The sequence below is a fragment of the Neovison vison genome, chromosome 12 (genome assembly GCF_020171115.1).
Source record: "Neovison vison isolate M4711 chromosome 12, ASM_NN_V1, whole genome shotgun sequence".
In the NCBI taxonomy this organism is placed as follows: Eukaryota; Metazoa; Chordata; class Mammalia; order Carnivora; family Mustelidae; genus Neogale; species Neogale vison.
Window position 1 is genome coordinate 96872633 of NC_058102.1, and position 14104 is coordinate 96886736.

The following is a 14104-nucleotide window of genomic DNA, read 5'->3' on the forward strand; positions in this document are numbered from 1 at the left end:
AGTGTTCAAGTGGTCATGGATATTCTTGGATTTGAGGCAAAGTTGAGTTGGAGATAGATTAAATTTGAGTTTGGTGGGATGTGTTTATGTAGCTCACAGTCATTTCTGTGTAGGATAAAGTGATTGCTAGAAGTCCTGATGTAGGAATGACTTCCAGGAATGTGCCTTTCACCCAGTGTGCTCTATCACTCAGCATTCCAGCACGAAGTGAGACACCAGAGGTTAAATCATGATAAAAATGTGTCTGATGGTGCTTGGCATTGAAAATCCATGGGTAGTAGAGGAAAAACAAGGTTGGAATGTATGGCTTGAAAAGTTGTTCTAGGGATAAAAACCTTCTTTTTTAAAAAATTTATTTTTAAAGATTATATTTATTTATTTGACAAGGAGAGAGAGATCACAAGAAGACAGAGAGGCAGGCAGAGAGAGGGGGGAGGCAGGCTCCCTGCTGAGCAGAGAGCCCGATGCGGGGCTCAATCCCAGGACACCGAGATATGACCTGAGCCGAAGGCAGAGGCTTAACCCATTGAGCCAGGTGCCTCGGATAAAAACCTTCTAATTATCACCTGTGCGAAGGTGTAAGCAAGGATTTGATTTTCATCTTTTACATAAAAAAAAATTCTCTCCTGTTACAGAAGTTCATGATAATGCAGGAATAAATAATTATAAACAAACCTTAATTCTTTTCTTTTTAAGATGGGGATGGAGTATTTGATTAAACTCAAATACTTCATTTTTTAAAAAATTAATTAAATTATTTTCAGAAAAACAGTATTCATTATTTTTTCACTACACCCTGTGCTCCATGCAAGCCGTGCCCTCTATAATACCCACCACCTGGTACCCCAACCTCCCACCCCCCCGCCACTTCAAACCCCTCAGATTGTTTTTCAGAGTCCATAGTCTCTCATGGTTCACATCCCCTTCCCATTTACCCAAATTCCCTACTCCTCTCTAACACCCCTTGTCCTCCATGCTATTTGTTATGCTCCACAGATAAGTGAAACCATATGATAATTGACTCTCTCTGCTTGACTTATTTCATTCAGCATCATCTCTTCCAGTCCCGTCCATGTTGCTACAAAAGTTGGGTATTCATCCTTTCTGATGAAGGCATAATACTCCATAGTGTATATGGACCACATCTTCCTTATCCATTCATCCGTTGAAGGGCATCTTGGTTCTTTCCATAGTTTGGCGACTGTGGCCATTGCTGCTATAAACATTGGGGTACAGATGGCCCTTCTTTTCACGACATCTGTATCTTTGGGGTAAATACCCAGGAGTGCAATTGCAGGGTCATAGGGAAGCTCTATTTTTAATTTCTTGAGGAATCTCCACACTGTTCTCCAAAGAGGCTGCACCAACTTGCATTCCCACCAACAGTGTAAGAGGGTTCCCCTTTCTCCACATCCTCTCCAACACATTTTGTTTCCCATTTTGTTAATTTTGGCCATTCTAACTGGTGTAAGGTGATATCTCAATGTGGTTTTAATTTGAATCTCCCTGAGGGCTAATGATGATGAGCATTTTTTCATGTGTCTGATAGCCATTTGTATGTCTTGATTGGAGAAGTGTCTGTTCATATCTTCTGCCCATTTTTTGATGTGTTTGTCTGTTTCATGTGGGTTGAGTTTGAGGAGTTCATTATAGATCCTGGATATCAACCTTTAGTCTGTACTGTCATTTGCAAATATCTTCTCCCATTCCGTGGGTTGCCTCTTTGTTTTTTTGACTGTTTCCTTTGCTGTGCAGAAGCTTTTGATTTTGATGAAGTCCCAGAAGTTTATTTTCGCTTTTGTTTCCTTTGCCTTTGGAGACATATCTTGAAAGAAGTTGCTGTGGCTGATATCAAAGAGATTACTGCCTATGTTCTCCTCTAAGATTCTGATGGATTCCTGTCTCACGTTGAGGTCTTTTATCCATTTTGAGTTGATCTTTGTGTACGGTGTAAGAGAGTGGTCGAGTTTCATTCTTCTACATATAGCTGTCCAGTTTTCCCAGCACCATTTATTGAAGAGACTGTCTTTTTTCCACTGTATATTTTTTCCTGTTTTGTCGAAGATTAATTGACCATAGAGTTGAGGGTCCATATCTGGGCTCTCTACTCTGTTCCACTGGTCTATGTGTCTGTTCTTTTTTTTATTTTTTATTTTTCCAATTTATTTATTTTCAGAATATGTGTCTGTTTTTATGCCAGTACCATGCTGTCTTGGTGATCACAGCTTTGTAATAAAGCTTGAAATCAAGTAATGTGATGCCCCCAATAATGAACTGTGAAGTTGAAAAAGTTTTCCTAGACTGTCAGTAAAAGAACAACAAATTTTAGTCAACCATGCTAGGGGAAAGACAAATCATCTTTCTAATCCCTCTGTAGAAAGTGCATTACAAAATCAGTGTCATATGAATATGAAAGCAATGAAAGAGTACGCAGCAGAACAATGTAGGAAGAAAAGAATTATAAAGGCGATCAGGTGGTTAATGAACCAAAACATACTACTTTTCTGGATATGACATTTGTAGCATTGACCCGTTCAAAACAATTTCTAATTTTTATAAATTCTTTTTTCATTCTAAATAAAGATTTGTACCTGATTTTATTTTATTTTTTTTTAAAAAAGGATTTATTTATTTATTTGTCGAGAGATAGAGCATGAGCAAGGGGAGCAGCAGGCAGAGGGAGAAGCAGGCTCCCCCCTGAGTGAGGAGTATGGTGTGGGACTCGATTCTAGGACCCTGGGATTGTGACCTGAGCCGAAGGCAGATGCTTAACTGACTGAGCCACCCAGGTGTCCCCCTAATTTTATTTTAATATTTTTGTTTTATTTTATTTAATAGGGCCATCTCAAATTATATAAGCTTTAGGTCCCACAAAGTTGGTATCTATCCCTTTGCCTATCACATAGGTTTTGTATGGGAATTAAATGAGATGATTAGGAGTCAAGAGATTGTGATCATGTTACTATATGAGTCCTGTATGTACTCACACACAGTATTAGCTGTTATTATTACCATTCATTCTGCCTCCACTACCTTTCTGTGCTTCCTGTTTAGGTCCTAATTACTTCCTTTATGCCTCAAACTTCTACCAGCTCACTGCACTGTATTTTCCCCTTCTTTTCAATGGCGAGTTTGCTAGAATGGTCTGGATTCCAGTTGCGGCAGTGGAATTTGTAAATGGTAGACATTTGTCTTTTTTTTTTTTTTTTTGGTCTTTCTATCATCTTTTCAACACCCGTCTAATGTCTGGGAAGTTTCCTGTCTTATAAGTCCCTTCTCTCTAAAGTAGTAGCCAGGAAACTTGCATTCCCAGCTGCCTTTGCAGCTAGGGCACTGGCTTGTGATTGGGGTTCTGCTGGTAAGTCATACATTGGTTTGGAGCTGAGCAATGGGACAGGGAGATGCAGGATTTATGGTCTGGAGAGTGTGTGGAGAAGTCATCTGGCTTTTGGGGGCAGCTGTGGCAGAGCACTGATGTCCAGTCCTGAGGGTCATCAGTATGCACTGGGCAGAGCTGGGTGAACTGAGTGCTGGTGTCAGGAGTGTGGATGCTGGAGTGCCCTTGTGGGCTGTTGAGTTTCATCCCTGACATGTAGCTGAGGACCCCATGTTTTCTGCATGGCTGAGTCTTCTTTGATTAATTTTTCTCTGCTTAAGATGATCAGAGCAGAATCTGTTGTTTGCTATTGGATGCCCTGATTAGGAAACTTGTTAGTGGTCCCTGGGTCTCTTTTTTCTGCCACTGTTATCTATTCTTCACAACACAGCTAGAATGACCTTTTAAAAACTCAAATCCCATCTTGTCACTCAGGATGAGTCCCCAAATTCAAAAATGACCCCCCATAGCCATCCCTCATGCTCTGTCCTTGGTGGGGGTGGGACCACATCTGGTATCCTCCTCCTTAGGTTTTCCACAAAATGAGGGGATTTTTTATTCCCTTCCCATAAGGGAATAGAGTAGTAACATTCCTTGCCTTTCTCTCAGCTTCACTCACTTCCTGAGATTAGGAGAACTTACTGGTGATGCCGGAGAGAGTTTTGCCCATGCATGGCCTAAGCCCTCTTTGGCTTGCTTTCTCAGGCTGGCCTGCTTTAGGCTGCACACAGTCCCTATTCAGGTGGCAAGCTTGAAGCTGGGCTTTCTTGTGGTGGCAAGCTTGAAGCTGGGCTTTCTTGTAGTGACTTGTAATTTGTACAGATCTTCTGCCTGTAACTGGGGGAGGGTGGTAAATGTGGGGAGTAGGGAGCTCATTTTGACTTTGGGTTCAAGCCATAAAGTCCAATTCAGTAAGAAAGCTGACTTTCTGCTCCCTCTCTATTACCAATGTATTTTCTTAGTTGGTAGAAAACCCAAAAGGGAGAGAGGTTAACTTGTTAACTGGATTTCTTCATACCCCAGCAATTTCTCTCTCCCTCCTGTTTTGTCTCTTCCCTGTTACTCACTATACTCAGTTGTAAAGGATGCCTTGCAGTTTCTAGATTGTGCCACACTCTCTATCACCTATGGGCTTCTGTACATTTTCTTCCCTTTATTGCTTCTTCCCGTGGATAATTTCTTATTATTCAGACTTCAGTTAAGATATCCTCTCCTACCTGAAGCCTTCTCCATCTCTCTCAGACTGGGTCAGGATCTCTTCTTTGCCTCTCACCACCTATCTTGCTGCTCTTTTTGGTGCACATCTCATATAAAATTATAAGATTGTAATTGGCTGTTAATTGGCCTGCGAGTGAGGTTATGTTTTATTCTCCTCTGTCCTGAATTCCTGGCACACAGCTGGACATAGTATTTTCTTTTTTTAAAATTTTATTTATTTATTTTTGAAAGATTTTATTTATTTACTTGAGAGAGACAGTGCATGAGTGTGGGGAGGGACAGAGAGAGAGGGACAAGCAGAGTCTTTGCTGAGCAGGGAGCCCAATGCAACGTGGGGCTCCATCCTAGGACCCTGAGATCATGACAGAGCTGAAATTAGATGCTCATCTGACTGTTGTCTAGGTGCCCACTGACATGGCATTTTCTGAATGAAAAACTTGATCTTCCTAAAGGTGCATCATGGCACACTGGAGGGCCACTCATATGGGAAGTGTTCTGTAAGAGAATGATCCTCTAAGTGCTTAGTTTCTGCATGCGTGGGGTCTTGGAACAGACAGAGCTCCCCAGCCGGTTGGATCTGGCTATGAACAGCCTTGCCTGGGACTCCTCAGGGGGAAGCCCAAAAGGAGTGGGGTTTGGGAATGCATGCTGAGGTTCCTGCAGTTGCTGAGAAAAATGAGCCATAGCCATTGCTTGGTCTCAGTAGGCTGAGGGCCACCCAGCACGGGCTCTGCGACCTTCATGTCTACTCCAGCAGCCAGCGCCTGAAGGTCCTGCTGCCTCCTGGACGAGGGGCCTATGGAGCTGTCAAGGAGTTGGGCTTTCATGTGCTCAAGGAATACAGAGTGCAGCCCAAGGTGTCGCCCTCATGGGTTGGAGGGTGGGGAGTCTCGGGGACCTTCTGAGAGGTCAGCTATCCATAGTGGTCCTGAATATCTGTCTTCATGCATATCCAATATTTTTGTCTGTTACTTGCTGGCCCCACTGTGGTATTTAAGCTGGCCTTATGGAGGCTTCTCTAACAGTGCCTGTGCATTCTGCACAGTAGAGCTCCAATGGCGCTCTGTTGAAATACTTGACACGAGAAAGTACAATTGGATATGAAATCCTTTTTCATTATTACAAAAACTTTCAAAATTATCATTTGTCAGTACAAGAAAAGGAAGAGCTAGTAAACATAAATACGTCCTTGTATGTAATTCCAATTATTGCAAAATTTTGAGTGACTTTGAAACAGTTATCCAGTTTTGATCACCCACTTCTGTGAGTAGTTTTCTTTGATGGTGACCATCAGTTATTATGATTATTTTTAATTTAATTTATTTTTTTCAGTGTTCCAAAATTCATTGTTTTTTAATTTAATTTTATTTTAATTTTTAAAAATTTCTTTTCAGCGTAACAGTATTCATTGTTTTTGCACCACACCCAGTGCTCCGTGCAATACTTGCCCTTCACAAAACCCACCACCAGGCTCACCCAACCCCCCACCCCACCCCTCCAAAACCTTTAGTTTGTCTCTCAGAGTCCACAGTCTCTCATGGTTTGTCTCCCCCTCTGATTTTCCTCAACTAATCAGATCAAGATCTGATTAAAGATCTTGATCAGGAGGCATTTATTCATTTTCAAGCACAAAATCTAGTATAAAAATTATGTTTACAGAACCAAGCTCAAGTTTCTTGTAAAAATATGGATATTTTATCTGGAAGTTTTATGCAAAACAAGTAGTTAAAAACGTCCATATTACTATATATTTTCCTTATAATTATATAGTGAAAAGAGAGTACAATGAATTTTTTTCCATCAAGTCCTATCTAGATGCCCTTGATTACTTTCAGTTTACTCTGGTGTGTCACTCAAATATTAACACTTTCTATGTGTGCCACGGTGTGAGGAAGGTTGGAAAGTATTGCACTGAGTGACTTCTTCCAGCAAGAGTTCCAGAAACACCCTCAAACAATTATCAATCATTAACCTTTCAATGCATGTTTATACATCTTTATAATTATTCTCATTATATTATGATTCTGCCGGTTTGTTTTCTCTCCACTCCAGTCTCTCCATGAGCACCTCCAGATCAGGAGTCCCCAGAGAGCAACGTAATTTATGAATATCAGGAATGCCATAGGGCTGTGGGCTCCTTGACTCTGACTCTTTGTCTGAGGATGTTCTCTGACCCCGAAGTTCCCTTTAGCTGTTTTTTTCTTTCTTTTTTAGATGGTCTTTCTAAACAGGGTCCAGACCATTTTATTCCTCGTACAGTACACCAGGATTAAGGTTTTCCCTCTGATGCCTCCAGCCTTCTAAGTGATTGCATCAGTCAAAAAAAAATTTTTTTTAATGCATCACTCAAAATTCTTGACAAAGACAGAAGCTGCCTGGATGAAAAAAACAGAATAATTGATTAACAAAATATAGAGGGATGAGGACCATGCTAGAGGCTAAGCTTCTGGGAGTAACTTCCAGACATGACCTGGTCAGCTGACAAAAAGTGCTGCCTGGGGCTGCCACCAGGGTCCAGATGCCACTTCAATGCCAGAAACTTGCTATTGCAGCTTTCTTTGCTGTCCTCCAGGAAAAAGTGCTGCTCCTTGCCTCTTGTGGGCACCAGCTACTAAGTCAGGCATGGGTACCTTTATTGGTGGAACTAAGTGGAACAAGGAACTAGGAACCCTAGGAGGGCTGGGAAGAGTTCTCAGCTGCACAGAGGGTTTCTCTGCCCGGCGGACTTCTAAAGAGGAGAATTCTCCAGATGTCAAAAGAGGGTCGGGCGCCTGGGTGGCTCAGTGGGTTAAGCCTGAGCCTTCAGCTCAGGTCATGATCTCAGGGTCCTGAGATCGAGTCCCGTGTCGGGCTCTCTGCTCAGCGGGGAGCCTGCTTCCCCCCCCCTCTCTCTGCCCGCCTCTCTGCCTACTTGTGATCTCTCTCTGTCAAATAAATAAATAAAAAAAAATTAAAAAAAAAGAGGGTCAAATGCTAGGTGACCAAAATGAACGTTAAATGTTTACTTTCTAGGTCCTCTCCAAGATGGCCTAAGACCTTCACCCAGTCTGAGATGCTGGTGAAGGAGGTATGGGATCAAGCTGATGGTACACACTGGGAGGGAAACAAGGAACCCAGGGAGATCCTCTTGTCAGGCTGGACATCCTATCACCCGTATGGATGATGTCAGAAATCAAGGGTGGAGAAAGACAGGGAAGAATATTTAAATATTTATGTGGAATATTCCAAGGGGGGAATAGCTCTCTCTCTTCTAAAAGGCCCCACAGCATAAAACTATAGTGTGTTTCTGGGAGAAAACTAGATCAAAGAGCCAGGCAAACTTCTTCATGGGCACTGGGTAGGAGACTGAGTTAGTGTCAGTTTTATAGACATTTGTCTTCATAACACACAGACTTCTCGCCACTGATATAGACACAGCAATCACCTTAACCTTGCTCAGTGATCCAGAGCAATCTAGAAGATGCTCTTCCCCATAAATGTTCTTCCTTGTGAGCAGCATTTCCTTCCATTCTATCTTGTCCTAATAACCCATGTTCTAATAGTGAGTCTGGGGTGTGGGACAGGAGGTAAGATACAGATCTATCTGCTTTTAATTCCAACACTTTCTGCCAGGGAGCCTTATTTCTTTGAGGGCCTGCATGGTTTCTGTTCAGCTGGGGTTTAAATCCAGTACCTGAAGGAGAAGGAGGAGTTGGTGAGTGAGCAGACATCCCCGGGTCCCGTCAGGGTGAGGCGACCTGCCTCTTGGCCATGTGGCGCAGGGCACCTGCCACCTCCTTGTTCCGAAGGGTATAGATGATAGGGTTGAGCATGGGCGTGATGACTGTGTAGAAGAGGCTGAGGATGCGGTTCATGGTGACAGAAGAGCCTGCCCGGGGCCGGATGTAGGTGATGCTGGCTGTTCCGAAGAAGAGGCAGACCACAAGCAGGTGGGAGGAGCAGGTGGAGAAGACCTTGCGGCGGCTCTGGGTAGAGGCCATTGCCAGGATGACCCCCAGGATGCGGGCATAAGAGGCAACGATCAGAGAGAAGGGGACCATGATGAAGACCACAGTGGCTGTCACCACAGAGATTTCACTCCTGTGCTTCCCAGCACTCGCCAGCCTCAGTACTGGCAGGATGTCACAGAGGAAGTGTGGGATGATGGGGCGGCTGGGGAAAGGGAGAGTGAAGATGAGGGATGAGTGGGTGGTGGCTGTGATGACGCCCATGAGCCAGGAGACAGTCACCATGGCCATGCAGGCCCTCCAGCTCATGAGGGTGGAATAGTGCAGGGGCCGGCAGATGGCGGCGTAGCGGTCATAGGCCATGGCTGTGAGCAGGCAGCACTCTGAAATGCCCAGGACAATGAAGACATACATCTGGGCTACACAGCTCTGGAAGGAGATGGCCCGGGGCTGTTGGGAGGCCAGGTCAGCCAGGGTTCGGGGCACGATGTCCGTGGTGTACAGGAGCTCCAGCACTGAGAGGTGACGCAGGAAGAAGTACATGGGGGAGTGCAGGGCCGGGCTGACCTGTGTGAGGAGGATGATCATAGAATTACCCAGCAAGGTGACCAGGTAGAACAGAAGCACCACCCAGAACAGGGGGCCCTGCAGGGCCCGGAGATCAGAGAATCCTAGAAGGAGAAATTCAGGCAGAGTCTGATTTTCCTCAGCCATCACTTCAGGCCAGAACCTACGGCACAACCAAGGAAGAGATATTTATACAGAAAAAAGCAGCATGTCTGTAATTTAGTAAAGCACTTCTCATACAGTCCCTTTGGAATCAACAGAGAGAATTAGGGTCTCTACTTTATGGAGGATTCCGTTTTGTCTTGGAGGAGGTAAATAATTTGCTGAAGTATTACCAAGGGAGTTGCAGGCCTGGTACTTGAACCAAGGTTTCTTGGTTCCAAATTTGCCGCATTTCCCACTGTTCCCAGTGCTCTGAGCCCTGGTGAAGGGCCTAATTCCCAGGCGGAGAGACCCCCTGTACTTTGGGTCTTTCTTTGCAGTGGAGATGGAGCAGTGCTATGTCCTAATCCCCTTTGTATTTCCTGGACTGAACCCCCAGCCTGAAGGAGACAATGTAGCACCTGCATGGTGGGTTCAGCCAGGGACTGTCCTAAGCTAGTATGTGATAATCACCGTGGCGGGCTGTGGATTTAGAATGCCATGCAATGACGGGTTTGTGATAATATTGCCTAATTGTATCATGCCTTGGGATTCTATCAGGCCTCCTGTCACAGATCACTGGGTTTCAGCCTGTGTTCTGTGAAGGGAGGGGGCCAGGGATGGGCCACACTCTATTTGGCTTCCTCTTATCTGGGTCTCTGTGTTGAGCTACACCAGCTACTCTGTTTTAGCATGCTAGCTGGTCTCCCAAGCTTTTACACAGAGTGTGCCCCTGCAGAGAATGTTTCTAGGCATTCTGTTAAAATCCTGCTCATCCGTCAAGCTCAACTCAAATTCCACCTCCCCTATGGCAGCTTCTCTGCGCCTCAAGGTCAGAAATGATTACCTGTAGCATTTTGGTATTCTATGTGTCAGTAAAGGTTATATATTTTAGCATGGCTCCAGGCTTATCAACATCTTCATGGGATGCTGGGCAGTGTCTGTGGGCACATCTGCAGAGATGGGGAGCTGACCATCTTTGGTGCTAGCCGCATCTAACTTTGGCCTCCTCTGCTTGTATGATGGGTCTTTCATTATATTTGTCTTGGCTAAATTTTTAGCATTTTACAGAATGTGTCATCCCCTCTTGCTCCAGATAGCTCTTCCCCCATTTGAAGATAACACCTTCCTCTGTGTTCTTGTGAGTCATTAGTTGTGTCTGGGTCCCAGCCCTTTTTAGTGCAGTCTCCACCGTAAGGTCCTGCGGGACAGTTGGGGAAGTAATAGGGGGCCACCTGTTTTAACAGCTATGGGTGCTTTCCAAGTGCCTGGTCCCTGCCAGGCGCCATGCCAAAGGGCTTAACATTCTCGAAATCACTGGATCTTCACAATCACACTATGACATAGAAAGTGTCTCCATTTTACAGATGAGCAAATGGAAGCCCAAACAGTGTTAATACCTTCCTTGAAGTCACTCATCTAGTAATGGAGGACGTTGGGGTTTGAACCCAGCCCCACCTAATAACCAGAGTCTGTGCCTTTAATCATCTCTCTACTGTCATAAAGGAAGTTTGATTGCTGGATAACTAACAGGAGATCTTGCACATGCCAAGCGCTCTATTGAATATTTATTAGATAAATGAATGAATCCTACTTATAAAGATGGGGGAACTGATGAACAGAAAGATGAAGTGATCTGCCTCAAGTTAGGCAGCCAGTGAGACAGACATGACACTGGGCTCAAGGCTTGTAGAAGTCTGGGTTCCCAGCATTTGCAGGGCCTTATCAACCACATTCACCCCACACATGAGATTAGCCTGAACATCTCAATTGTTAGGCAGGAGAGTCTCACGCTTTCTGCATATTGCTCATAGACCCAATCTTCCTCCCACTCCCAGTTTGTCTGCTTACTGTATTTTTTTTTGCTTTATGTCATTTACTCTACAGCTTACACTTAGAGATTACTGTATGCTGGGCATTGTGCCCTATCTCAGGGGCCTTCATAACAGCTCTAGTACTAGTTGTTATCTCATCATTGCAGAGAAGGAACCAGAGCTCTGATAATTTAAATTGTCGACAGAACCTGGCAGAACCAGAACACTAACTTGAAGCCTGAGGTTTCAACTATCATGCCCACAGTATCTCCAGCAAGGCCTACAGCCTTACCCTACACTTCTGGGAGATAAACTCCATCTAGTGGGTTTGGACAGAAGTAGTATCTGAGTCAACCCTTCAGAGGCTCACACCACTAATAATAATGTATGGAAGAAATCTTGTTATTTTCAAATTAAAAAAATGTTATTTTTGCAATTAAAATACTTAAGAAATATTTAGAGTAAAGTCATCTATGATTTCCGCACCTGAGTTAATTTCTTCTCTTTCTTGTATATTACCCTCAAGTCTTTGTCTCACCGGAAACCTATTTTACATGCTTGTAATCATAGTGGATATACAATTTTGTCTTTTTCCTTTCCTCGTTTTTTAAAAGGTTTTTATTTATTTAAATAATCCTTATGCCCAATTGTAGGGCTTGAGCTAACGACCCTGAGATCAGGAGTTGTGTGCTCTTCTGGCTGAGTCTGTCAGGTGCCCTTTTCCATTTTCTTTTTAATGTTTGCTTGAAGCATTTTGCTCTGTGATCTTTTTTTTTTTAAAAGATTTTATTTGTTTACTTTTGTGTGTGTGTGTGAGAGGGAAAGCACGAGTGGGGGGCAGAGAGAGAAGTAGACTCCCTGCTGAGCAGGGAGCCCGAAGCAGGACTCTATCCCAGCACCCTGGGATCATGACCTGAGTGGAAGGCAGATGCTTAACCGACTGAGCCACCCAGGTGCCCTTCTGAGTGATCTTATTTCAAAGTTCTTTAGCAGTCTGTTGAATTTCTCCACCACCATTTAACCAACACTTCATATACTCTTGCACTTAAATTCTTCTACTGGGTGTATTTGTTCTTTTAGATAATGATGGAAACAATATATTTGTGTATTGTCTCATTTTGTTTCTGTTAACTTATTCCCTTAGGAAAAATTTCTAAGAATGGTAATTGGCTCTTATCTTTTTGTCCATACATGTCTTGACATGTAATATGTACTTTTGGATTTCCTTTAACTGAACGCAAGTGGCCATGCCAGCCTTCCTTCCCTGAGTAGAGCTGGGATTCTTCTTCATCCTGTCTGTCCTCATCAAGCCTCTCCCACCATCATCAGCTCATCTGTTTTTTTTAAAAGATTTTATTTATTTATTTGAAAGACAGAGATCACAAATAGGCAGAGAGAGAGGAAGGGAAGCAGGCTCCCTGCTGAGCAGAGAGCCCAATATGGGGCTCGATCCCAGGACCCTGGGATCATGACTTGAGCTGAAGGCAGAGGCTTTAATCCACTGAGCCACCCACGCGCCCCCGTCACCTCATCTTTGCCACACCATGAGCATCTCTTTAGTTCAGTCCTCTAATTACATTTCACCCCAAAATAACATCTGTGAAGGGAGAGAGATAAGTTTCTCCTTCCTTAATTTATCCTCTCTCTTCCCTTCTCTATCCCCAGCTCCATCTCCCCTGTTTGCCGTCTGCCTGTGATAATTTCCCTCTTAACTTCTTTTATCTCCAGTACATCCTGACACAGTTGGGACAATCTTCAGAGAGATACTGGCCCTGAGGCCACTCTTATTTTCTTCAAATTCTCCCATAGAGGGACAAAGAGAAGGACAGAGAGCCTTTTTGGGTCATAGAGAGAGGCTGAGGCACTCTCTCTCTCTTTTTTTTTTTTTTAAGATTTTTATTTATTTACCGGGGAGGGGGGAGAGGGAAAATAAGCAAGGGAGGGGCACAGGTAGAGAGAGAGAGTGAGAGAGAGAGAGAGAGAAGCAGACTTCCTGCTGAGCAGGGGCTCAATCCCAGGACCCTGAGATCATGACTTTAGCCAAAGCAGATGCTTAACTGACTGAGCCACCCAGATGTCTTTTTTTAAAAAAATTATTTTTAACTGTGGTAAAAACACATAACATAAAATTCACCATCTTAACCACTTGTTAGTGTATGGTTTAGTTGTTAACTACATTCACATTGCACACTGAAAAGAAATAAAATAAAATGATAAAAAAAGAAGGAAAAGAAAGTATATTAAGTATATTCATATTGCTATGCAACGAATCTCCAGAACTTTCTCATCCTGCAGAACTAAAACTCTATACCCATCAAACAACTTCCCATTCTCTCCTCCCTGTACTCCTTTGAAAACAGAACCTCTCACCCCCAACGCTTTCTGTAGGTCTTAGTGACATAGGCAGCCGGATAAATCAATCAGGTAAGTGGTCTGTGGATGGAGCAACAGATAACTTGTGTTATCTGGCTAGATGGACAGAAGGTGAAGGGACAAAGGTGCAGCTGTCTGGCTGTATGACTGGTTAGCCTAGAAAGCCCTAAGTCCAGGAGGTGAGGCTCTCAAAAGGGGGCAGGAATGGATAGTAGCTCTTTAGGGGTAGATCTGATATCTTAAGGGCAAGGGAGCTTGGATTTTGGAATCCACGGAAGGATGTGGGAAATGGGGGGAGGACTGCCTTTATGAAGTCAGGGAGGTCTTGGGGAGCATAGCCAGACAACTTATCTTTGTTCTTTCAGACTTTTTTTTTCCCCGCCTGAAACATTAATAACGGGAGTTGCACATGGGTTTGTGTGTGTGCGTGTGTATGTATGTGTGTGTTAGGGAGGAAACAGGGCAGCAAAGGAGGATGTGAGCAGCTCTGTGGATGGGGACCATTAACAGGAATCTGGGAAAGAATGTCTTAAGTTTTCATAAGGCATTGACCATAGACAGTCTGGAGACTATGCATGCCCACCTGATTTACCTACCACTTGTGATCCCACAGACTTGCATACGCTCGCTGCCCACTGCCTCATTTCCACCTCTTCGCCATACACACC

At 43.9% G+C, this 14104-nt stretch overlaps 1 protein-coding gene across 1 annotated transcript; it reads right to left on the reverse strand.

Annotated features, from left to right (window-relative positions):
• Positions 1-8316: 8316 nt before the first annotated feature.
• Positions 8317-9255, reverse strand: LOC122892234 (olfactory receptor 10P1). Its single transcript, XM_044228506.1, has one exon. It carries the CDS (start codon positions 9253-9255, stop codon positions 8317-8319), a length of 939 nt encoding a protein of 312 aa, XP_044084441.1.
• Between the last annotated feature and the right edge of the window lie 4849 nt (positions 9256-14104).

What these genes read in the sequence shown, in the direction of transcription:
- LOC122892234 (XM_044228506.1), bottom strand. Translation starts at nt 9,255, where the DNA reads ATGGCTGAGGAAAATCAGACTCTGCCTGAATTTCTCCTTCTAGGATTC.